This window comes from Lacerta agilis, chromosome 5 (assembly GCF_009819535.1).
Source record: "Lacerta agilis isolate rLacAgi1 chromosome 5, rLacAgi1.pri, whole genome shotgun sequence".
NCBI classification, from domain to species: Eukaryota; Metazoa; Chordata; class Lepidosauria; order Squamata; family Lacertidae; genus Lacerta; species Lacerta agilis.
The window spans coordinates 22,582,704-22,607,325 of NC_046316.1; the positions used below are offsets into that span (position 1 = coordinate 22,582,704).

Consider the following 24,622-nt stretch of genomic DNA (forward strand, 5'->3'; position numbering starts at 1 on the left):
AATCACGGGTGCTTTGCTCCTCTCCTGCTGGGAATCAAGCCGTGCTCTGGCTTGTTGTGTCATCTGAACCTGGTCTCGTCATTTATTTCTCTCCAAAACATGAATTGGAAGCCAAGGTTTGTTCCTGGCTTAATGCTTGTGGTTTGTTTGGGGGAAAGAAACCATGACCCAAGTTTGGATGACACGATAAGCCAGACCATGGCCTGTTTCCCGGCAGCAGCGAGGGATGAGTGCAGCACCCAGGATTTCAGCAGCATGCAGTAGCACACAGCTTATTCCCATTAAATCACATGGGTTTTGTTTTGTTTTGAACTACGGCTGCTTTTCTGTGTTGTGTGAAACGTGCCATTAAGTTTTCTCATCTCCACCCGGTCTTCTCTTTCATGACAGGCCCTGCTCTGTATGGGCACCCCTTCTAGCCATTCATCAAAGGACTTTTGCTAGTGTAAATGTTTAAGTGATACACTGCTCTTTTGTTGTTGTTCTCGGTGGATCTTTTTCAATAAAATGTTTTATAGTTTAAGATTATGACTAAACATTCTTGCGACTGTTCCAGACCTCAGCTATGAAATATACTGCACTAACTGCTGCATCACTCGGTGAAAATGTATTGGGTCCAAACCACAGCGATCCATCCAGGCAGACAAACAGTCATAGTGCCTCCGAACAAGTGACCACCAAGGCAAATGCTGGCGAAGGTATAATCAAATAAGTGTTGTGCTTTCTCAGGTTGACTTATCCTCTCGGATGGGCAGGGTTACCTCTCCTGAGAGATTCGGGATAAGCTTGTATTTTAATTGGTGGTGAATCATTCTAAACACCAGCTGAGTAAAAGGCAAGCTAAGCGACTAAGCAGATAGCAAGAAATTAAGAAGGAGCCCCCAGTTTCAGCGGGATTCCCAAGTCGTCGTCATGCTAAGTATTGAAGAGATGCTCAAGTTCAAATAGCTGGCCGAGGGGTTGCCTATAAATCCATTGTCACTCATCTTACACATGAGTTCCTCAGTAGCTTGGCTTGGAATAAAACGAGGCCATGCTTCGTTATAGAAATGAGCCTTGGGCTTGCATGCTTTCCCTCCCCTTTGTTGGAAAGGGAGGAGTTTTAAATCTCCTGTCCCCAGTTTATTCTAACCTGCAGTTTCCTGAACTCAGGCAAAATGGGAAAGAAGGGAATGTATGAGCTCAAGATTCATGGCAGCTTTCACTTCAAACAGCAAACCATGTTTTTATATTACATATGAGCCAGTCCAGTAAAACTGCTCAAATCAAGGTTTTTATATTGCACTGTAAAATTCAATTTCTTAGTTTCATGGTATGATGAATGATAGAGGTGCAGTATGGTTCACATAACTTCTAATATTACACCTTCAAGTGTGTATATGGCTGCTATAGGTCTCTGTGTAGTGCTTTGCTGAAAAGTTTGGTAACAGAAATTCTGCACCAAGAAAATGTGAACCATTCTTTCCCTATACAAATGATATGTGACCATGCTTTGTGTTTTTATTGCAAAGTTCTGCTGTGCATAGTGGCTGTGTTTAACTAGTTTTTTTAAGCAAGCTGTCGTGGAAAGCTGCAAATATCCTCCATAATAAATCGAAATGCACAAAGCTTCAGTGGAATCAGTACTATAGAAGGATCCTGGTGGCTGTCGAAGCAGTTCCTATAGTGACGGGATTTGTGCTATCTTTAAATCATCCCTGACAGATACATAATATACTGCTCTTTGTTCTTCATAGGTTGCAATGATGCCTTTGTGGAGGTGGGCATGCCAAGAAGTCCTTCACATTCAGCAAATGCCAGTGATCTCAAGCAAATGATGAGTTCCTCCAAGCAATCCTGTGCAAAGAGGCAAACAGTAGAACTGTTGCAAGGCACCAAAAACTCTCACTTACAGTATGTCACATTCATAAATATGACTGTATAAAGTACTGGGAGGCAGTAACATATTTTACATGTCCTGGCGAAGGGCAGGTAGCTCTGCCGTTAATAACAGTCTAACTCTGGAGTTAAGGCTCTGCCCTGAAGTAGAGAGCTTCTCGAAATTCATATGGACATGGTGATCTCTTGATGAAACACATTTCACTCTCAAGATTTTTGCTTAATTGAAGTGCTACCTGCATGCTAATACTTAACAGAGAGTCTCTCTATGTTACCGTCCCCCTAGTGCAGTAGAGGTTCCCTGGGGCTGAGAAAACAAGGCTTGTGCATGGCTACATAGCGAGTGGTGAGATTTAAGCAGGGAATTTTGTGATTTACATGTCAGTCTCGTACCCACCACACTAGCTCTCCAGAAGAAATGTGTGGGGTTCAGGGCATACTTTCCTCAAGACAACTGTTCAGTAACTTGTATGTGTTAATATAAGGCAGGCTTTTTAATGCTGTCATAGTGATGTAGTTGCAACTTCTCAATTGGATGTGGGTTATATTCCCCCCTCTGCTTAAAAGTAGGGAGCAATGTGACCAGATCAGTACACACCAATAAGTCAGCCCACACTTAAATAGCCTTTCCCACTAATCCTTGTTCTGTGTGCAGCCACATGGGCCACAGGGAACACATTCATGCACTCTTAGATCTACATACCTCCAAAGATGCTCTCTTGGGAAACGAGTGAGCCAAACTCTCTTATTCACACTTTCAGTTGAGTTTTTTTGGGAAGTTAATGCAAATAATACCGGTGGCCGTGGAAGCTAAAGCCAACATTAGCAGACTGCTTGCTGTGTCACCTCTGAAAAAGCAAGCTTTAAATTCTGTACAAAGTTGTTATTTGCATTCCAGTGCTTAAAGATGAGTACCTAATCTGCCTTGTCCTTCAAAAATGTTTTCTTTTCCTGTTGCTTTAACTGAAGAACAAAACAAATGCTGTTGAGATCTCTGTGCACTTTAAAAGCAAGTCCTGCTCCCTAAAAGAAAACCCCTCTCTTTACAGCACCACAGAGAGGCTGCTTTCAGATTCCGAGCTGAGTGGTTCAGAGAACCCAGTGGCTGATAAAAAGGCTCCTGGAAGTGAACGGGCAGCTGAGAGGGCAGCCCAGCAGAATTCTGAAAGAGCACGCCTTGCCCCACAGTCGTCATATGTGAATATGCAGGTACTGAGCATGTGGTAGCTTAAGCCTGAATTATGGTGAGAACCAGGAAGTGGCCAGATCTGGACTCCAGTTACTCTGGCTCCTTCAGCCCTTCTCTCTCTCTCTCTCTCTGTGTGTGTGTGTGTGTGTGTGTGTGTGTGTGTGTGTGTGAGAGAGAGAGAGAGAGAGAGAGAGAGAGAGAGAGAGAGAACCAGTGTGGTATAGTGGTTAAGAGCAGCAGACTTGTAATCTGGTGAACCGGGTTCGCGTCTCCGCTCCTCCACATGCAGCTGCTGGGTGACCTTGGGCTAGTCACGCTTCTCTGAAGTCTCTCAGCCTCACTCACCTCACAGACAAAACAAAATCGAAAATTCTTTCTAGTAGCACCTTAGAGACCAACTGAGTTTGTTCCTGGTATGAGCTTTCGTGTGCATTTGGTATCTGAAGAAGTGTGCATGCACACGAAAGCTCATACCAGGAACAAACTCAGTTGGTCTCTAAGGTGCTACTAGAAAGAATTTTCGATTTTGTTTTGACTATGGCAGACCAACACGGCTACCCACCTGTAACTCACCTCACAGAGTGTTTGTTGTGGGGGAGGAAGGGAAAGGAGAATGTTAGCCGCTTTGAGACTCCTTCGGGTAGTGAAAAGCGGGATATCAAATCCAAACTCTTCTTCTTCTTCTTCTTCTTCTTCTTCTTCTTCTTCTTCTTAAAATGCACACGATTACAATTCCACCCTAAGAAGGATTCTGCATGTGCCAGTCTATATATGCCTGGTCCATAATTGCAAAAAGGTGTCCCATTATGAATATGGCAGGAAAAAAGCAGGCAGCCAATCTACCCCAAGGGGGTTAGAGCTCACACTGTGGTAACTTGGTGACCAAAGCAAAACTCAGTATGCAGAGGTTTTTCAGCACTCCTGCAGCAGTGATCACATGGTGAAGAAGCAATTTTTTTAGATCAGAGAACCAAATGCTGAATACCTTGGACTAAACTCTGAATACCTTGGAAAAAGAGGCTGTGTTTGAAAATAGTAGATTGGGTGAAGGTTTAGGAATAACTACAAAGCTTCGAATTGGAAGAGGCAATTAGTAATATGCAGATTGGAAAGGCCCCAGGACCTGATGGACTTACAGCAAAATATTACAAAGTGTTAAAGGATTGGTTGATCCAGCCTTTGAAAGATGTTTGTAATGGAATATTGGAGGGAGACAGGGCACCCGACTCATGGAAGGAGGCGTATATTACACTAATTTTAAAACCAGATTCAGATGGCACCCAAATGAAAAGTTATCGACCAATCTCACTCTTAAACGTGGACTATAAAATATTTGCAAATGTGATGGCCTCTAGACTGAAAGGAGTACTGAAAGATTATATCCACAAGGATCAAGCAGGTTTTTTACCTGGAAGACACATCAGTAGCAATACAAGAAATATTGTGGATATATTGGAAAGACTTGAAAAAAAGATAAATACAGATGCTCTACTTATTTTCATTGATGCAGAGAAGGCCTTTGATAATATCTCTTGGTGTTTTATGAAGAAAAACTTGGAAAAGATGGGAGTTGGTCCAAGATTTCTAAATGGCATCAATGCTATTTACACAGAACAAAAGGCTAAAATAATAATCAACAGTGTAATATCCAAAGAGATTAGAATTGAAAAAGGAACGAGACAGGGGTGCCCGGTCTCCCCACTGCTATTTATCACGGTCCTGGAAGTTCTTTTGAATATGATTAGATTGGACAATACGATAAAAGGAATAAGGGTGGGAGAAAAGGAGTATAAACTTAAAGCCTTCGCAGATGATTTGGTGTTATCTCTACAAGAACCAGAAAGCAGTGTGACCAGAGTGTTGGAGACAATTGAAAACTTTGGAAGAGTAGCAGGATTTAAATTGAATAAAGCCAAAACTAAAGTGTTGACAAAAAATATGTCACCATCGCAGATTCAAAGATTACAAGACCTGACTGGATTGAACTTTGTTAAAAAGGTCAAATATCTGGGGGTTAATCTGACTCCAAAAAATATAAACCTGTTCAAGGACAATTATGAAAAATTATGGCAGGAGATAAAAAAGGACCTGGAAATATGGACTAGGTTAAAGTTATCCCTCATGGGCAGAATAGCGGCCATCAAAATGAACGTATTACCAAGGATGTTGTTCCTGTTTCAAGTCATACCTATTATAGATAAGTTAGACTGTTTTAGGAAATGGCAAAAGGATTTATCGAAATTTATTTGGCAAGGGAAAAAACCGAGAATTAAATACAAGATTCTTATTGACTCTAAAGAGAGAGGGGGTTTTTCCTTACCGGACTTGCGGTTGTACTTTGAAGCAGCTGCCTTTTGTTGGCTAAAGGACTGGTTTAAGCTGGAAAATACAGATCTGTTGGATTTGGAAGGACATGATAATGTGTTTGGATGGCACGCTTACCTGTGGTACGACAAAGTAAAGGCTCATAAGGCATTTAAAAATCATATAATTAGAAATGCCTTGTATCAGGTTTGGCTGCGTAATAAAGACTTATTGGAGAGAAAGACCCCTAACTGGATTTCTCCAGTTGAGGCGAAGGCTCATAAAAGACCCAACATGCCTGCGAAATGGTTGAAATATGCAGATATATTACAACAAGAAGGTCAAAGCTTTAAGTTAAAAAGCTATGACCAAGTAAAGGAAGGGGTGTATGATTGGCTGCAATATTATCAAGTAAATGAAGTCTTTAAAATAGATAAGAAAGTTGGCTTTCAGGTAGAAAAATCTAAGTTGGAAACAGAACTTTTGGACACAAATTCCAAAAATCTCTCCAGGATGTATAATTTGTTGTTGGAGTGGTATACGAAAGATGAACTGGTAAAATCCGCAATGATTGATTGGGCAAAGGATGTGGGACATAATATTTTGTTTTCAGATTGGGAAAGATTGTGGAGGGAAGGTATAAAATTTACTGCATGTAATTTGTTAAAAGAAAACATAATGAAGATGATTTACAGATGGTATTTGACACCAGTTAAATTAGCTAAGATGTATCATGGATTGACTAATGAATGTTGGAAATGTAAGAAAGTAGAAGGTACCTTCTATCACATGTGGTGGACGTGCCCAAAGGTTAAGGACTTCTGGGAGAAGATATACAACGAGTTGAAAAGAGTGTTTAAATACACATTTTCTAAAAGACCAGAGGCCTTCCTATTGGGCATCTCCAACCATGAGATACATAGAAAAGATAAAGTGTTCTTTATGTATGCCACAACGGCCGCAAGAATCCTAATCGCGAAATACTGGAAGAGTGAGGAGTTACCGACTGTAGAGGAATGGCAAATAAAGACAATAGACTATATGGAACTCGCAGAGCTGACCGGGAAGCTACGTGACCAGAGGGAGGAGGTGGTGCAAGAAGACTGGAAGAAATTTAAGGACTATCTGAAATATCGTGAAAGACTGGTTGTTTGAGTGCAAGCAGCTGAAATATAGGCATAAGCTATAGAATGTTAGATATTAGGATATAAGAAGGAAAGAGTGAATAGTAGAAGAAGATATTATAATATGATTAAACAAGATGTTGCTATTGATGTGTTACTTTTAAGAATTTGAGATAGAGACAACAAAGGTTAACTAATAAGCATTATTATGACTGTTAATTACATCGGTTAAGAAACTGCTAAAATAGATTTACTAAGAACGCAGATAAGGGAGCGGGGGAAGTTCTATAATAAGATTAGAAACAAGAATATAAAAGTTAGAAAAATTTTGTTTTTGTCTTTTATGCATTGTATTGTTTTTTGATTGTTTTTATTTTTCTTTGTTTTGTTTTTTAGGTTTCTTTTTTGTAGTGTAGTTATGCTGTTGTGTAGTTTTTTATTGTGTGTTTTGAAAAATTTAATAAATTTTATATAATAGGAATAACTACAAAGCTATTTACAGCCCTAATTAGCTGGCTTTAAGTGAAAGATTTAAGTATATCAAATGTTAATTGGACTTGCTGGCACATTGTTGTTCAGTGCTTAGTGTTCCCCCTAGACAAACTTATGGACCGTGATCAAAATCTTTGTGGCTTGGAGAGCAGAGTACTGGCATGACATTTAGTGAGAGCAGTGATTAAGCTGCCTTCTGTGTGTTTCATTTTTAGGCATTTGACTATGAACAGAAGAAGCTATTAGCAACCAAAGGTATGTGGGACAACTGTGACTTGCAGCATATATATCTGCTTGGTAGCTGAGCAATGAAAGGGTTCATGCTTCCCTCCCCTCCTTTTTTTTTAAAAAAAGGAACTGTCCCCTGCTGCCCTGAGATTTGGCTGGGTTGGTTGCTCAGATTGAGAAGCTGTATCGTAGACAACATGTTTTGCAATCCAAACTTCTCTGTGTATAAAAACTCTGGATCTACTGTTACAGTGTGGGAGAACACTTTAAACTTGAAACTTCTTCGTCCATAATAAACTTGTCTTGGGGCAGGTGGTTGGAAAGGATGACACACTCGTGTTTCATTGGGAACTTTGTTTTCAAGAAACACAGGCCTCGTCTGCCACTGCACCATTTTCCTCTTGTAGAATCATGCTTAGCATGTGTCCCCTTTTTACAGCAACTCGGAGGGAGGGGATTGCCTGCTGGCTGCACATCCTGTAAACACAAGGGAAGTGTTGGGGATTCAGTGCCTCCCATATTTCTAAGCATAAGTGACCGCAGTTGGCATGGGTGCTGCGTGCATACATTAATATGCACATTGGCTAATCCCCATGTAAAATATATGTGGAAGGATCACAGAAGTCATTGGCAAGTGGGATCTGCAACACAGTGTTCCATCATCTTGGGACTCATCTCAGTTCTCCAGTTCTCTTTTCCAAATAGCCTTCCTCTTTCTTCTGGCATATATGCCAGAACTTCTCTATAAGGAATGAGATATGCATGCATGTTATGTGCAAATGCCCACAGCACACATTATTATATCTAAGATACTTACCTTGTATGTGTTAATTGGAGCTCCATGGTTTCTCCTCACACATACAGAATCGTAAGCCCCTATAAGATTGGTGGTAATCACACCAACTCAGTATATGTGGGGGTTTTGTGGGTTTCTATGAGCTATCATTTTGGCTGAAAGACGCCATTTTTATCCAAAAGCATACAGGGTTCATGCTTATGGGTATGCTGTCTTTTATTTTCTTTAAGCTATGTTAAAGAAGCCAGTTGTTACGGAGGTGAGGACACCGACAAACACCTGGAGCGGACTTGGCTTCTCCAAATCAATGCCAGCCGAAACAATCAAGGAATTGAGAAGAGCTAACCATGTGTCATATAAACCATCCATGTCAACAACTTATGAGGTATGCAAAACTGCAAGTATGAGTTTTACTATGTGTGCAAGAAACTGGGGCCACTCACCTGAACTTTGAACATATGTACCGATTTGCAGCAAATTTGAAGCTCCAAGATCTTAAGAAGGTGCAACGCGGCATGTTCTTTGACTTCTCTAGGTTTAACTCTTCATTGATTTATGGAGTCTCTGTTAATTTTGGGGGGTTTTAATTTTTTTTGGGTTCAGCATAGTCTGTACATCAATCAAAAAACTAGAGAAATGTGGTCCTGTGGATGTTAAAAGAGTAAAAATAGTCACACAGGATCAATCCAAGGCTGTAGCTCTGTGGCAGATGCCCCAGTGTAGTTGGTGGTGATCACCTGTGGGTTTTTTTTTTTGTACAAGTGTCTGCAAAGCAAAAGTATTTTTATATCTAGCTCGAATGAATAATCATAATGGCCTGTTTTCTTGAATGCAGCCGCAACTAATTGCAGGCTTCACAACGACTTAAAACTTGTCTTTGTGGCTTTCACAATAAGACACATGAGATAATTACTGAAGGTTCAAGGCCTATGAATTCTGAAGTGGAAAAAGCCGGGGGGGTGGGGAGAGAAAGAGAGAGATTCTGCCTGTTGGCAACTGGATCCCAGCATGGACATGGTTCATGCCACGAGGTTAAGTTACGTGGCAAGTGCAATGCAGATTCCCACAGGGAATCATTTTGCAGTGGCTTCTAGATGAAGGAGAGGGGATTGTAGTGTCATGATCTACTGTGGCTTCCTGGTAGCAGAGCTGTGGTACACTTGGTTGACAAGGAGTGTTGAGAAAGAAAGAGTAGCCATGCAGCTCCCCTGCTCAACATTTCAAGGTCTTCTGCATTGTGCTCCTCCTACAGCAAATTTCCATTGTGCAAACACTGCAAAACACTCAACTTTATAAAGGAGCATCTCTTTAGATATAATGCCAGATCTTTACCAACGCCAAATGTATATGGGTTTTGCTGCCATTTGAATTTTCTGGGGAGTGGGGTGCGAAGGATTCCCCCATGACAGCATTAACAGTGGCAGGGTGGAAAGTCTACTGTTCAGATGTCTAACTGATAGGTAGAAAACATCCATGGCAGAAACTCTGCTTTCTCTTTTGCAAAGTCAAAACACTGCATTAAATGAGATAAAGGCATTTTTGTGAACCATCTTCATATCTTATGAATAGGATGTAATTGATAAAAATGGATTTTCCTTAGGAACAGGTTTAGTTTGGCGCACGCTGTTCCTCGTATATACTTTTAGCAGATAAATGTTGTCTAGTGTGTTTCACATTATCTTCCAGCCATTTTACTTGTCTCCCTTTTTCACAGGAGTTTATTAGGAGACTAAAAATGTTTTCTGTCTCTGAGTCACTTGGCTGTAGCCCAGAAGCAAACCACAGCCTGGGTTCCTTGCTCTGTAAACTATTTCTTCAGAGACTCCGCCGCTCATTGTTTTGCTTTGCTTGAGACATGTGGGCAAAATAAAAACCATGGATCCCTTTGTTTTCCTGCTTATACTGGGCTGTTTTCAGAACTTCCATTGGTATTAGAAAGCACTTCTGTCACGGTACCTTACATCATTGATTCCAAAATGGTTAGCCAGGACTTAACTCTGGGAACGTGTGGGTGTGGTCACAAAGTCTCCAGTGGGTCACATGACAATCTCAGTATGGTGAGGAGCATTCCAGGTCATGCTTAAAGACTGACCCTGTGAAGGCACTGTTGCATTAGGATGGTGCCATTCTCATTTTTAAAAAGAGCTTCACAGGTTTACTTGTGACATGGGTCGTGAGTTTTCTTTCCCTAAAACCAAAGTTATTGAGATGTCTCTTACAAAAAATGAGAGCAAGCCCAATAAAAAGGAAGGGTAGAGTTGAAAAGGGTGCCAAACATATTACAACCATGTCGGTGATTGGTGTGTGTTTCAGTAATTAGCTACTGCCAAAATGAATGACTAGGTGGCACAACCTTGGCTTATTGCATAACTATTGTTGCTTTTTTTATTTATTCGGTATATATACCACCCTTTAGCCAAAGATCCCAGGGCAGTGTGCAACATAAAGAACATAATTTATGCAGCATAATAACAAAAAATAACACACAGCATGATAATAAAATCATCATAACAACAGCCCCTTGGACCTGCACCCACCCACCCACACATTTAACCAACCATGGCTGAAGGCTTGGGTAAAGAGGGATGTTTTCACCTGGCGCCTAAAGACATGTAATGAAGGTGCCAGGCAAGCCTCTCTGGGGAGAGCATTCCACAGATGGGGAGCCGCAACAAAAAAGACCTGTTCTTGTGTTGTCACCCTCCAAAGCTCTCAGGGAGGTGGGACATAGAGAAGGGCACACAGGGTCCAGATCAGTTTGTATGGGGAGAGATGGTCCTTAAGGTATTGAGGTCCTGAGCCGAGTAAGGTAGTGTGTCCTCCATATATGCCGGTGAGTACAGAATCCTGTTGGTTGCAAGCTTTTTTGTATTTAATAAGACCCTAGAGCCCAAAGTAAGTACTCAGCAATATATCCTAGTGCAGTCCTTGCTGAACTGCACCCCTTCAGGCCTGGGTGTCAAGAAATGCTCATCTATCACCTTTCAGAGGTTGATAGTTTACACTTCTCCTTGATGTAGAATAATTCTGTATAGTGGAATTTTTTATTTTTTTTAGAACTTGGAAATGTAGAGAAATATGTCATTCTGTTCCTCTAGTGAGAAATGGGATTAAACAAGAAAGGGTGTGTGCTCTGTTTTCTCTTTTTTCTCCTCCTCCTCTCTTTATCTCTGCCTATTCCACATGTTCACCTTCCTGGGGTGGCTCCCCTACAAGGGTGCTCTCCTGTAAAAGAAAAGAAAAAAAGTCATTTCAGGGTGACCATTCTTTAAGGTTTATAAGGAGCCTTCCCCCAGTTTTCAGGTTATGCTTATTCCTTCTTACCTTTCTTGCAGGGTTCATCAATGTCTCTCTCGCGATCCAACAGCCGGGAACATCTAGGAAGTGGTAGCGACTCTGATAACTGGAGAGATCACAATGGCATTGGCCCAGCAGCCCCTGGCGACTTTGTTTCTTCCATTGGCAGCCCTAAAAGGAAACAAAACAAATCAAGTAATGATTTTCTGTTTTATTTTTTTAAACTTGAGCATGACTTTTGTCATGCACTATTGTTGGCTTGGCTAAAATTTTGTCCCGAGTCTACTGGAGGCAAAGTTGGCTATTTAGTTCAGCCTGTTAATTGCAAGTATTAAAATCCTAGGACAGAGTTAGAAACTGGGTGTGTGGCGGTTGGGACAGGTTCCTTTGACTCTGTAATGTGTGAATCAACTTCATGCCCTGATGTCACCATATTGAGTGTTGCCATATTTCCAACACCACATAATTAATTGGTTGCTGCTGCTAACATGACCAAATGCTCAGTGTCACAACATTTAGGATGCTGTGTAAGTTGAAGCACACAAATCAAAGGGTGGGAGGGGGGTAAACTCAAGGCTGCCATATTCAGGAGCAGCCCCACATGTAGTTTCAATCTTTGACTTTCTTTCATAGCACTTCAGTGAAAATATTACGGCTTGATCATTTGCCTTTGGGTGGGCTGGGGTTTAAAGTCTACCTGTCACAGCGGCTTATGCACAGTTTAAGTAGTTCAGTGGGATATCTTTTAAAAAGTGAAATGCAAACTGTTTGGAAACTCAAAGGTACTTCCTCTCTGAACTTCCAGCTGAACATTATCTCAGCAGCAGCAATTACATGGACTGCATCTCTTCGCTGACAGGAAGCAATGGCTGTAACTTGAACAGCCTATTTAAGGGATCTGACCTGCCTGAGCTGTTCAGCAAACTGGGTTTGGGCAAATACACAGACATATTCCAGCAACAAGAGGTCAGTGTCTGGAAAAGGCATTTTTTTGTTGTTGTTCCTGCTAGAGTGTTTTGATTACTTTCCAAACTAAATCGCTCAATTGCTACCATCTGCTGCGCTTTCATTTACTATTCTATGAAGACCACATATTCATTCCTTGAATGTAGGAATAGCTAGCTCAAAACCTCAAGTGTTTTCAAAGCGCTGTGCTGAGAGAAGCAACTCTGGTTTCCAGTGTTTGCAAGCATATGTGGACGCATGCTCTGTAGTGCATTGGCATCCAGCTTGCTGTATGAGTGCTCCATGAGTGACACCATGCGTCAGTGGCTTGTGACACATCTACATAAGAAACAAGAGAGCCTCTGGCCCTGCCTGTTGTCATTAGGCCTTTCTTTGCCTCTTCTGCAGCATAGTGCTGCCTGCTTCCCAGCTCAACATACTAAAGCATGGAGGGTAGCTACCATGATAACATGATACATGGGTAGCTAACATGTTGGGCTATAGGTCTCATGATCCTGGAACACTGACCATGCTGGCTATCAGTGATGGTTATTGAAAAATGTAATCTTTTATCCCTGTGAATAGTTTGAACAAGGCACAGAATTCAGCTTTCATTGGAGCAAAACTTTGATTGCCTGGACACAAATCTGGTATTTTGTGGCATGGCTTACACAAAACCTCGGCAAAGACACTGGTCTCCTTTGAAAGGAAAGGAAGGATATATTGATGATGGTGATGATTTATTTGTGTCCCAGCCACTCTGGGTGGCTTCCAACACATATATAACAACATAATAAAACATCAAACCTTAAAAAGCTTCCCTATACTGGACTGCCTTCAGATGACTTCTAAAGGTTATGTAGTTACTCATCTCCTTGACATCTGATGGGAGGGTGTTCACAGGGTGGGTGCCACTACCGAGGAAGCCCCTCTGCCTGGTTCCCAGTAGCTTCACTTCTCACAGTGAAGGAACCTCCAGAAGGCCCTCGGTGCTCCTTCAGGTATACAGGGCTGAGGGTGTTTAGGGCTTTAAAGGTCAGCACCAACACTTTGAATTGTACTCAGAAACTATGATGTTATCAAGTGTACCCTGGAGTGGCAGTACCTAATCCTGTGGGGATTGTCATCTGACATACTGAGTTGCAAAAAGAGTGGGCCGTCTTCAGCTCAGGTATATTGGCCACACTCATATACTAAATTCTGCCTTACTAAAACCGGGATATTTGTGAGCTGCTTTGCTCATGCTTTGCCCCTCCACTCCCTTCGTGAAAGCAAGGAAACAAACTAGGAAGCTACAGTTAACCATAGCTTCCTGTTACATGCAAACTGAGAAACTGTGGTCAGTGGCTTCCATAGAAGCCTGGATGTGAAACCGTGACTTAAACTTGACATATGATTCTGGCTTGTTTGGAATCCATTAACCACAGTTCTCAGTCTGCACATGATAAACTATGGTTAACTGTGTGTTTCTGACTTGTTTTCCCACTCACACAAAAGAAGTGAAGCAGGAGCCAAGGGACTGCATGTGAGCATCCAAATCTTGAGCATCTCCTGGCTTGTTAAACTAGAATATGATTGTGCCATCTGTCTACCAGCCTGCCCTCATCCACTCAGTATTGTTACTGGCCTTCTTTCTTATTTTTGTAGTAGACTCTTGCAAAGAGGCATGCCATCTGGTGGTATAGATCTGATGGCTTACCATCTGAAAATTATGAAATTCACACGCCTTTGAGAATACACAGGCTTTTTAGCTTGGTGCAGCACAACAGCTAACTTGGCATTTCGGAAACTGGACTCATGGTTAGGGATTCACATTATTAACTGCTACCTGTAACCACAGGACAAAGCTTGATTTACAAATCCTGGTTAAAGAGGAGAAGTCTTAACCCTGATCCCAGGCAACACACTAAGCCAAGCTACTGTGCTGCACTAATCAAAGAAGCCCACCGAGAAGCAAAGAGGATGCCTGTTCCTCTCCAGGAGCCAGCATGTTCACATGGACACTGTAAGTTGTACACTGACTTACTGTGCCGTGTGAACCAGGCCATTGTTTTGTTTTGTTTGTTTTTTCTGGGACAGGCATTTGTAATGCATGTAAGACAGAATTTTGGTAAGTGGAGATTTCACACTCACATTAACAAACTAGAATTGAGCAAGAGTTCATTTAAAGCTTGCATGGAAACTCCTGTAAAACAGACACTGCATTATTTAGCTACAGAAATCAGGCACAGATACATTGCCATCTTAAAGATTTGGCATTGCATTAAAGGAAATTTCTGTAAGGACCCTATGAAATTGGATGGACAAATCCATCCAGTCCAGCAGCACCATTGCTGATCAGCAGGTAGGTTTGAATTGAGACAGAGTGTTTCCTTACCCAGCTACATCTGTTCAGATCTTAGCCCGTTTCTCATCATTGAGGTCTTTACTTACACACGCTTCTAATAGTACTGTTCCCATCTCCTCTGTGGTTGCTCCCATTATGCTGGAACATAGGGTAGCCCATGTGGTTCCTTCCAGATGTTTTGCACCACCACTCCTATCGGCCATAGCCAATATGGTCAATGATCAGGAATGATGGGAGCTGTGACCCACAACATCTGGAGCACACCATGTTTGGTTCCCTGCACTAGACGTAAACAGAAACTGATCCACTTGCGTAGTGGTTATTGCACACAAACAGTGCTTGGGCACTATGGGTATGTATTAAAGCACCCTTTACACCTGCTTCTCTATGAAGAAAAACGTTGGCAATGGGGCATTTCTATAATCTTTTCTTCTTCATGGTTGTAAATCATACTTTCTATATATATGTGTAATTACCTAGGAGTGAGTGCTATTGGACTTGATGGGGTTAATTTCTGAGTAGGCATAGCTGTTACCCTGTGCTGTTCTTGCTCAGTTTTCTCTTTGGATGATAAAAAATAAAGTTCTTCGGGGAAGTTATCTATAGCAGTCCCTTTAGTATGCATTTTGAATCTTTACTATGAGACTTCTGTATCTTGAATTACTAGGGTATACATTTTGTATTTTCTCCAGATTGATCTTCAGACGTTCCTCACTCTCACAGATCAGGATCTGAAAGAGCTCGGAATTACTACTTTTGGTGCACGAAGGAAAATGCTGCTTGCAATTTCAGGTAAACAAAAATGCCAGTGTGGTGTAGTGGTTAAGAGCGGTAAGAACCCTGGGGAACCGGGTTCGCGTCTCCTCTCCTCCACATGCAGCTGCTGGGTGACCTTGGGATAGTCACACTTCTTTGAAGTCTCTCAGCCCCACTCACCGCACAGAGTGTTTGTTGTGGGGGAGGAAGGGAAAGGAGAATGTTAGCCGCTTTGAGACTCCTTCGGGTAGTGAAAAGCGGGATATCAAATCCAAACTACTCTTCTTCTTCTTCTTCTTCTTCTTCTTCTTCTTCTTCTTTTTCTTCATATAAGAGCCCTTTGTTTTTCCTGTCTCCCTTGCTTGCTTGAGTTGTTACATCTCAAGAATACATTTCATGCATGGATTTAATCTGCATTTGATTACCAAACAAACTTTAAAAAAAAATTTATCCCTATTTAGCTGCTGCTTTTTTTAATGAGCCCTTTTATTTTCTTCCCTGCCCCTCGTATGCGCAGAACTGAATAAAAACCGAAGAAAACTGTTTGACCCCTCCAATGTCCGTGCCTCGTTCCTGGAAGGCGGCGCTAGTGGAAGACTGCCGCGTCAGTTTCATTCGGACATTGCTAGTGTGAGCGGCCGCTGGTAGCAGTAAGTTGAGGCTCTCACAGCTGACTGCACAAATGGACATGGCAATCCTGTGGACAGCCATCACTGCACACAACCCCCTGCACTTTGGGAATTTAGGTACCAAGGACCAAAGCCTTCTGCACAAATACCTGTGCCAAAAAAAGGAAGAGAACACTTGTCTCTTTCTGAACACCAAATGTGGATTATGTTTTACTCATGTAGATTGGACAGAATTTGCAATAATGATAATATAGGGTTCTTTGTTTAGTATTTTATTACTTATAATAACTATATTGTATGCACTGAATTTTTTTTTTTACTTATTTGAATGGAGAGTGAAGGGCTGGGATGCCAGAGGGGCATAGCATGTGGTTTTTATCAAGAAGGTATTTCTGGTACTGCTTAATGATTAATTGAGGTCTTTCTGCACTTTACGTGTTCTGATTGCTTGTCCTGTGGAAATTTTATTGTTTTCCTCTTTAATTTCCATGGGAAAAAATATTGTATTGGCACTTATCAACATTTGCCAGGTATGTTCCCACATTAGATGAAATTCTTTTGCCATAAATCATACTAGCAAATCAAATTTTGGTTATTTCCCCTGCCTTAAACAACTGTAGAGAAGTCGTCAACAATCGGGTCTCTTAGCGTTGGACTCAACCTTCTTTTCGCTTTTGGGAGGCATTCGAAGAATCCTTACAGTTAAGCTTGTGCACTGTAAAAGATGCAATGAAAGACCAAAATGAACCTTATTGCCATCAGTTATCCCTATTTAGCTGCTGCCTGTAATGCTAAAACTGATTTTAATGGTCGTCTCAAAGCAAAGGACTATTTTAGTATATACTGCCACTAAAGGACACTTTATTTATAGGAAACGTCTTATTTTTTTAGAATCTGTACACTTTACAGTGCATAAGAAATTAAACGGATCTCCTAAAAAAGTTTTTGGTAGAGGATGGAAGGCAATTCATCATGCCAGAACTCTGGGCAATTGTTCGTTTAAGGAGAGCATTAATTTCATTTGACAAGACAGCGCTGTTGCATTTATTTCAAGAATATTGCTTACATTGACTCTTCATTCAGCAATAGATCAACATAAATCAAATAGCTGCAATGACATCTGTTTTATTGGTTGATTTAAGTTTGTGATTGTCAGCTATGGAGTTTTAAGATGAGCTATTTCCAAAAATCCATACTGACTGTCACCAGAAAGAGTCTGTGTTGTGCATGGATAGAGCTAACAGTTGTGTTCTTATACTGTGAAAGGTCAAGAAATCTGGTTATACTATTTCTGTCTTTTTGCAAATGACTAGGTACAAATTTATGAAGTGAAGGATAGGATGAAGTGCCTCTCGGCGATGCAGTACGATGTTTCCAAACATGAATTTATCGAATGAAGAAAAACATTCCCATAGAAAAAATTGTGAACTTACTTGTACTGTAATTTCTTATTTATGTACAATGTACAAACCCTTTAAGGTGGTTGCAAACCACTCTTAACGAAGGCATTAGATTTAACCAATTACCGTAGCTGGTTTTTTTATATATGCAAAACAGGGGTGAGAAATAGTTTTGACACTTTCTGTGGATAATTATTTTCTACGGCGAAGAAAAACACACAAACACACATAAAGGAAACCTTTAATGGTAGATAATGCAGTTAATCTGCTACCCACCGGCATTCGTTCTAACCATATCCAGTGATGGCTATACAGCAAATCAGCCTCTCACTGCAACTCAAATAGCTGCTGATCTTTCTCCAGTGTTCGAAAAAGCACGGGCCAGATTAGTGCGTGTTCAACTGTAGTTGCCTTTTTCTGTGTGTTGCCTTATGTATTATCCTGGAAATCAGCTAGTCCTGCCTCAAAACTTAACAAACTCCTTTTCACACTGTAATATAGAGATCCTGATACTGAAAAGAAACTATCTTCTTAATCATGAATATGCCCTTTGGTATGAGTCTCCTCATGTGTAGAATTAAGCACTTAGTAGTTCAGGAATTCGGCTTGTCCATGGAAATGATTTTACCAAAATTTAAAAATAACTTGGTTTAATCTGTGCCAGAGTTAATTCAGACTGGGATGAGCACCTATCTGCCAGTCTCTTTCGGCTGCCATTGCACCCTCCCACCACTCGCCTTTTTAGGCATTCTTCCCCCACAGATCTGTGCATATTTTTTTCCAGTTTGTACTTAAATGCCATGTGTGTTATGACAGTATTATACCTGGAAGATGCAATTAAGCTGCTGTGGTCTATGCTGAAGTGAAGATTTTTCCAGATATAAGAACAATAGGGCTGCACACTCACACCCAACACACACACAAACACAAACTCCACACTGGAAGAACAACTTTCTCACTCCTTTTGATTCCACAAAAGGGATATATGGCAATGCAATGTTCAGTATTGTCAATATTGTATTATGCACAAAAAGATATTGAAACGTTAGTTTTAAATTTTGTGCCTTTATAGCGACCAGTTATCTGTAAATATAGAGCAGATACAGATTGTATTTTGGGAGGGAAGGGGTCCTTTTTAGTGATTTTTTTTAAAGAATAAATAAATGAAAGATGGAATTAAACGTTCAAAAATGGGAATTTTCCAAACTAATCAAATGTTACATGAAAGAATAAATTTATATAATCCCCTTGTTACACTGCCTATGAAATGTAGTCTGTCGTCTTTTACACAGATTTATTCCAGAGGTTATTTCGTGTTCTCTTAACATGGAATGGTTGCTCCCAGAGTCAGAGCAAATACATGCTTGTTATCTTCTCTATAATGCTAGGCCCTGTGAGGACTAACCTAAACTGAGTATTGTTAACAGGCACAGTTACTAAAGAATGCTGATCATGCTTCTGAAGTGAAGGGACCCATCATGTGAGTAATAGTCACTTCACCCTTCTTTTTCTTTACAGTTGACAAGAAAAGGTTACAAATGCAGATTGCCCATGAGTTACTGGCCTTTACGGGTGCAATCTATATGTTCAGAAACTGTGTGTGGTACACACTAAGAACGCAGTGCTTCAAAGTGCTGTTCGTGGGATTGCATGGTCCAAACGCACCCTATCCCCCCTGTTAATTATTCCGTTGCCATGGGAGCAGAGTTCAAACTAGTCTCAGACCCAGTGTGCTAACTTTCAGTAGGCAACCTTTGAAATGGGGAAGCATTCCAAGTTTAATATCCACTACTAAGGGCCATAACCAGAGGTTTTATGCTGAGGGAGTGGGTCTATGGATGCTTTGATATGAGCATGATGCGAAACAGCCAAGTCTGTTTATAACATTACGTTTGATGTTTAGAGATATTGAATAAAAATATTGTTTTTAATCAAATTAAAATGGAAGTTTATGTGTACCCAGTGATTTGCAGCCACTTGTTTCTTGCTGAGCAATTGATTTTTTTTTTTAAAAAAAAAGCGCTTGCATGGTTTTTCTTGTTATTTCCACAAGGAAAAAGGCTAGAGACTTTTCTGATGGAAGCTGGAAATTCAGTGAACATGCCTTGTCTTGCATTAAGGAGGGTGGGCTTCTGAAACAGTATGGTTCCCAGAAGGTTGTACCACATGTTTGTTTGTTTTCCTGAATGTGAAGATTACCTCTCATTTAACTGAGAGAAGGCTTTAAACTCAATTACTGGTAATACCCAAGTTCAAGGGGACTTGTCATTACAGTTCTGGACAACTTCAAAGTAGAAATACAGTTTTGCAGACCATGCTGCCCTTTAAACCTTGGTCCTTGCAACAGTTAGTTGTCAGCTGTGTGCACCAGCAAACAACTGATGCCACTTAAAGCATCTTGTTTGTGTGGACTGGATGAGACAGGGCATCCTCATCCCTGCAAATAGTGCTATCTGATCTGATGGGAAGATGGGGGAGATGCAGAAATGTGTCTGGCTCCTCTCAGTGGAGCAACATCTGCCCAGCTCTCCTGAAGTTAAAAGAAGACCGCTGTCCCAGCAGTCATTCTTTCCAATGCATTTTGAGGTCATTTTAGCCAGAGAAAAACACTGTGGGCATACCTGCCCATGCTTATCTCAAGCAGGTTTTTATTATGCAACATAAACATTTTCCCTAAATAAAATGCATAGGAAACCGTAGTCGCACATAGAGTTCTCCACATTTGTCCTTGTGTCTTTCTGTAGTTGTGATGGATCCTCTCCTTGTGTCTTCCAGCCCAGTCCCCCTTCTGCAGTCATGGGATGGCAAGAGCTGCAGCTTGCAATAAAAGCATTATAAGACAGTCTCCTTATGACACTGTATATGTATCCCTCTTAACGGTCAGTTTTCATTTTACCACAATGGTATGCTGTACTTTGGTAGAACCACATTGGCCAGGCTAATTTGCATGGTTTTACCCCATACTATCTGTCAGGGTTTTCCCAAGTGTTGCTCATGAGTAACGACAGAGCCTTCAGTTGCTAAGACTATTTATTGTGCATTACTATTTTACAGTGTAGAGCTAGTTCAAAACATGACCGCTCAGTCACTTGCAGAATCCAGAAGTGCCCCTCTCTGGTTTCCCGCCCAACACCAAAGTCTCGGCACCCTAAAACGACGTCTGCGGTGCCTCCTGACCCCCTGATGCTGTGCTGGCGCTGGAAGTGGCAGTTCTCCCTCAGATCCTCTCTGGCTGGCGGTGCTGGGTCTTTGCCCAGAGTCTCCAAGCCTCTGCAGCTCCTCCTCCCTTGGAGAGAGCTCAGGCGAAAGGCTAGAGGAGGAGGAGGAGTCCATCAACAGAAGCGGCCGAGGTTCCCTGTAACTTAGAGAGCCCTCCTCTTGCAAAGAGCTGCTCTCCCAGTCCTCCTCCCGAGGAGGACTTCTTTCCCTGCCCTCCTCCTGAGCAGGACCTCCAACCAGCCCTTCCTCTTGAGTAGTCCTCCTGCCCCCCTCCTCCTTGAGAGGAGGATCTCTCTCCCCTCGCTCCTCACAAGGAATACCTTTGCCCCGGCTCTCCTCCCGAGTAGGACCTCTCCTCACCCTCTCCTTGCGAGGAGCCGGGCAACCTCTGACACTATCTGTCTTTTCAGTCACGTCATTGATTTTACCCATATGGAGTCTTCACACGTACATTTCTGGAATAGGCTAAGGCTGCATTAAGAGGAAGACGCTCCCACAGCACTGGAGATAAATCAGCCTTTGAGAAGTACTGCATTATAAAGAAAATACTGTATCCAGTGAAGCTAATACATTCTGTAACAACTATCTCAGCTTAGAGCTGATGCTTCTGTCTTCCCACTTGGAGACTTCAAGCCTGCAGTATGTACAGAGTCTTCTTAACACACACTTTCCATTGTCTTATGGAGCTCACTCTGTGGCCTCTTGCTTAGGAATTATTGCTAGAGAAATGTTTTGGCTCTCTTGAGAAATCAGGGTGTCCTGATTTGTGCACATTTGCATTGATGCATTTTTATGAAACACCAGTATTTTCCAACGTTGCATGTGAGATAATCTGCTTTGGATATTCTTGGCCCTCTTGCTGATTAGCTTTCTCTCCCTTGGCAAGGATGGTTTTGTGCAGCTATTTTTTAAGCTGAACTGCTTGGAGCTTTCTGCATAATGTTTAGGCTTTGAGAATCCTAACAAGTGTATACTATATGTTCAAACATCAAAGCAAACTCTGGAAATAAGTTGAAAGGGGTGTCCTTGCATCCTGCCTAGTGGAACTATATAACCAATTTGCCAACTGTTGCTGACCATCTTGTAAATTAGAGTACTAACCAGAAAAGATTTATAGAAATAAATTTAAATTCCTGAAAAGTTGGATTAAAAAGGGGACATAAAACCTGCAATGTAGAATAAGGAAGTGCACATAGGTTTGTGAGTGAACCTGTCTTCATTTTGTCGACTTCTCAAGCTGCTTTTTCTGAGGTAGCTTCAGAACAGCATAGAATTGTGAATGTCAGTAGCACTTGCTCTCTGAGGAGGAAGGAACTTGACAGTACAGGAACAAAGGGGACTCGCATCACGATGGTGGATTTCAGCAGTTAACAGATAATGTTCTGTGGAGAGCAAAATGCATAGGTAAAAGGGAAATGCCAAGGTGCAGTGAAGCTCTTTAAAAGTTATCAGTGGTAGTTGCCCCAAAGGTGCTGCAGGCAACATGAAAACTAAAAAAGGAACTTCGTTGAAAGAAAATATAATGAAGAATGGGCCTCACAGGGTGGGTATAGAAGAACAAGGAGGTCGAAATTGGGAATAGACTAGAAATAAATTACAGCTGTAGCAAGGGATGGCAGAACACTTCAGAGGTGATATTATGCTAAAAGCAAGAGTAGTGAAATCTTGTGGAAGAGTAGTGAAATGGATATTGTGGAATTGTTGCTCTTTTTGCTAAGAAATGAAGGCTTGGAAGGCTTGGAAGGAACTCTTCAAAAAGCCTCACCCTGAGTCCATTCTTGCATCCCACAGCGATGGGGCTTCCATTAGGATCTTTACTGCAAAGCTTAATACAGGATGAGGAACTACCGGTAACTCCCAACATTCCCAGCCATTGTGGTCAGGGATGATGGGAGTTGTAGTCCAGCAATGTCTGGGGGGACCACATGTTCTCCATCTCTGCCTTAATAGCAGGGCTTCGAATGTCTCCCCACTATACACACACCCTAGATGAAGTTAATGGGAAGTTTTTGGAGGCAAGGAAATATTATGTGCTTACCAAGAGTTCAAAACACGAAGTAAAAGGTAAACAAAAACACATAAATCACTGCCAGGCTGTTGTGATTTGTATATGCTTATCAAAGTTACATTATGGAAACAGAAAAATGCCAGGAGGTCTTAAATGTTCTCAGAAGCATCCAGGTGGAAGGAGGTCTTACTGATGAGGCTGAAGCAGCTGACAAAGGCCGTCACATGAGCCAGCTCTGTCATTTTGTCTCTGCTCACCAGGGGAGACTTTGGGAGAACAGAGGACTGACAATGGGGGGGAAAGGCAAGGAGAGCTGGTACTGGAGCCAGCCATTGCAAACTGAGACTGAGCTTTGGTTTGGGACCGGCTGATAATGGCTTCTTTTCCAAACTGGGGTTGCTGGTTTCTTCTACTGCAATTCCACGTTTCATGTCATTTTTACCATACAGCCATAACAAGAAAGATCTGTGGCCATTCAAATTTATCTACACATTTCAGGATCATTCACAAACAACGACATTGCTTTTTCCAGCACCCTCAAGGAACAGTCACGAAATTGCAGCTTAAAGCTTTTTGTCCAGATATACTGAGGTCCTTGGTTTAATTGTTGGCTTCAATTTGGAAGAAGGGCAGTTTTTTTTTGGATGCGATAACTCTGAAATTTTAGAATAAAATTTGGAAAAATACATTCCGGACACAATTCTGCTTTACGTTTAGGTACCAGCACCAATCACATGCCCATTTTCAAGTAGGGGTGCATGGGGGAGATGAGAGATACATTGCAATGTAAGATCATGCTTTTAAATGATGGGATGGCATTTGGTAGATCTTCAGAGCACAATTCCATGTTTCAAAATACCATCCCTTGCCGAAGCTTCAAAGTAACTCTTTCCAACAGCCCTGGGAAAGGCTACACCCAATGTGAATAATTTATAGAACTGTTATTTCCCGAATACCTCATGGTCAAACTGCATATATTTCAAACATGCTTTTGGTTTCAGGAACTGAAACAATTTCACAACTTAAGATGTGGAGCTTTTTAGCGTTACTCTGCGGAGTTCGCTGTGTTAGCAGTCCGTTTTCTCATAACCGGGGCCTGAAAACACTGCCTTGGCAGAGATGTTAAACGGTCCCAGGCGATATTTAGGCAGAGCTTGAATAAATTGTGATGGAAATTGCTCCGTGTGCGCCAAGGGCTGTTGCAACCTCCAAGAAACTCACAGATGGAAAAGAAGGAAAATAATCGAATGAAACTGTTTTGTACTAGTAAAGAGCTTCAGAGGCCTCATTTGCTCCTTGCCCTTTGGATAACGGGTGCAGAGTTTCAAGCTGAGGATTAACATGAAGTGATGTACATTGTCCTAAACATTCATACAAACTTTCATTCCATTGGGTTCATTGTCTCCAGCTTCGAGCACACTAGATCACATCGTGTTTTCTTTTACATCCTTCCTGTTCTCAAACACAGGTGCTGAGTTTGAGCTGGGGTCTGTCCTTGGCGTGTAGAAGACATTTTATACCAAGCTCTTTGTTTCCAGCGACGAAGTCACTTTCCATTGTATGTTGTGACTTTCCTGTCTCCCTGGAAAATAGGAGCTGGGGCTCATCCTTGGAAGTGCAGCCTGCTCTCATGAACATGCACTCCCACTTCCACATGCACTCCCACTTCGCTTCTCGGCCTTTTGGCTAAGATCAAGTGTAGTATCCGCCATCTTGATGTTTGAAGGAGATCTTGCATTTGTTTGTGCGTTGCATTTTCCCTTCATCTGGGTGGCCTTGGTTCCAGTCATTCTCTCTCCCTTAAGGCGACTTATTTGTCACAGGGTGATTGTGCAGAAACAATTGGGGCAGGGGAGCTATGCAACCTGCCTTGAGCTCCTTGGAAGAAGAGTGGCATTAAAAATGGGCAAACAAATAACAAATATGGGTGCTCAAGCAATTCCAGAGCAGGTGCCTGCTGTGCCAAACCCTGCCACTCTTAGTAGCTCCCCTTCTTCCTTGCAAAGGACC

General features: G+C 41.7%; 1 protein-coding gene and 1 pseudogene across 2 annotated transcripts in view; both read left to right on the forward strand.

Moving 5' to 3' along the window:
* Positions 1–18,646, forward strand: part of BICC1 (BicC family RNA binding protein 1) — a 115,693-nt gene extending 97,047 nt beyond the window's left edge. The window contains exons 13-21 of one of the 2 annotated variants that reach the window (XM_033148841.1): positions 557–698; positions 1,737–1,893; positions 2,928–3,087; positions 7,203–7,242; positions 8,242–8,396; positions 11,347–11,503; positions 12,114–12,274; positions 15,293–15,392; positions 15,874–18,646. In XM_033148841.1, coding sequence (XP_033004732.1) covers positions 557–698; positions 1,737–1,893; positions 2,928–3,087; positions 7,203–7,242; positions 8,242–8,396; positions 11,347–11,503; positions 12,114–12,274; positions 15,293–15,392; positions 15,874–16,004 — 1,203 coding nt within the window. In that variant the 3' untranslated portion in view covers positions 16,005–18,646. Of the gene's footprint in view, positions 1–556; positions 699–1,736; positions 1,894–2,927; positions 3,088–7,202; positions 7,243–8,241; positions 8,397–11,346; positions 11,504–12,113; positions 12,275–15,292; positions 15,393–15,873 lie in introns of those variants that run through there. The other variant, XM_033148842.1, reaches the window with a different exon arrangement.
* A 5,632-nt stretch (positions 18,647–24,278) lies between these two features.
* On the forward strand, positions 24,279–24,392 carry LOC117047697 (annotated as a pseudogene).
* Positions 24,393–24,622: the final 230 nt, after the last annotated feature.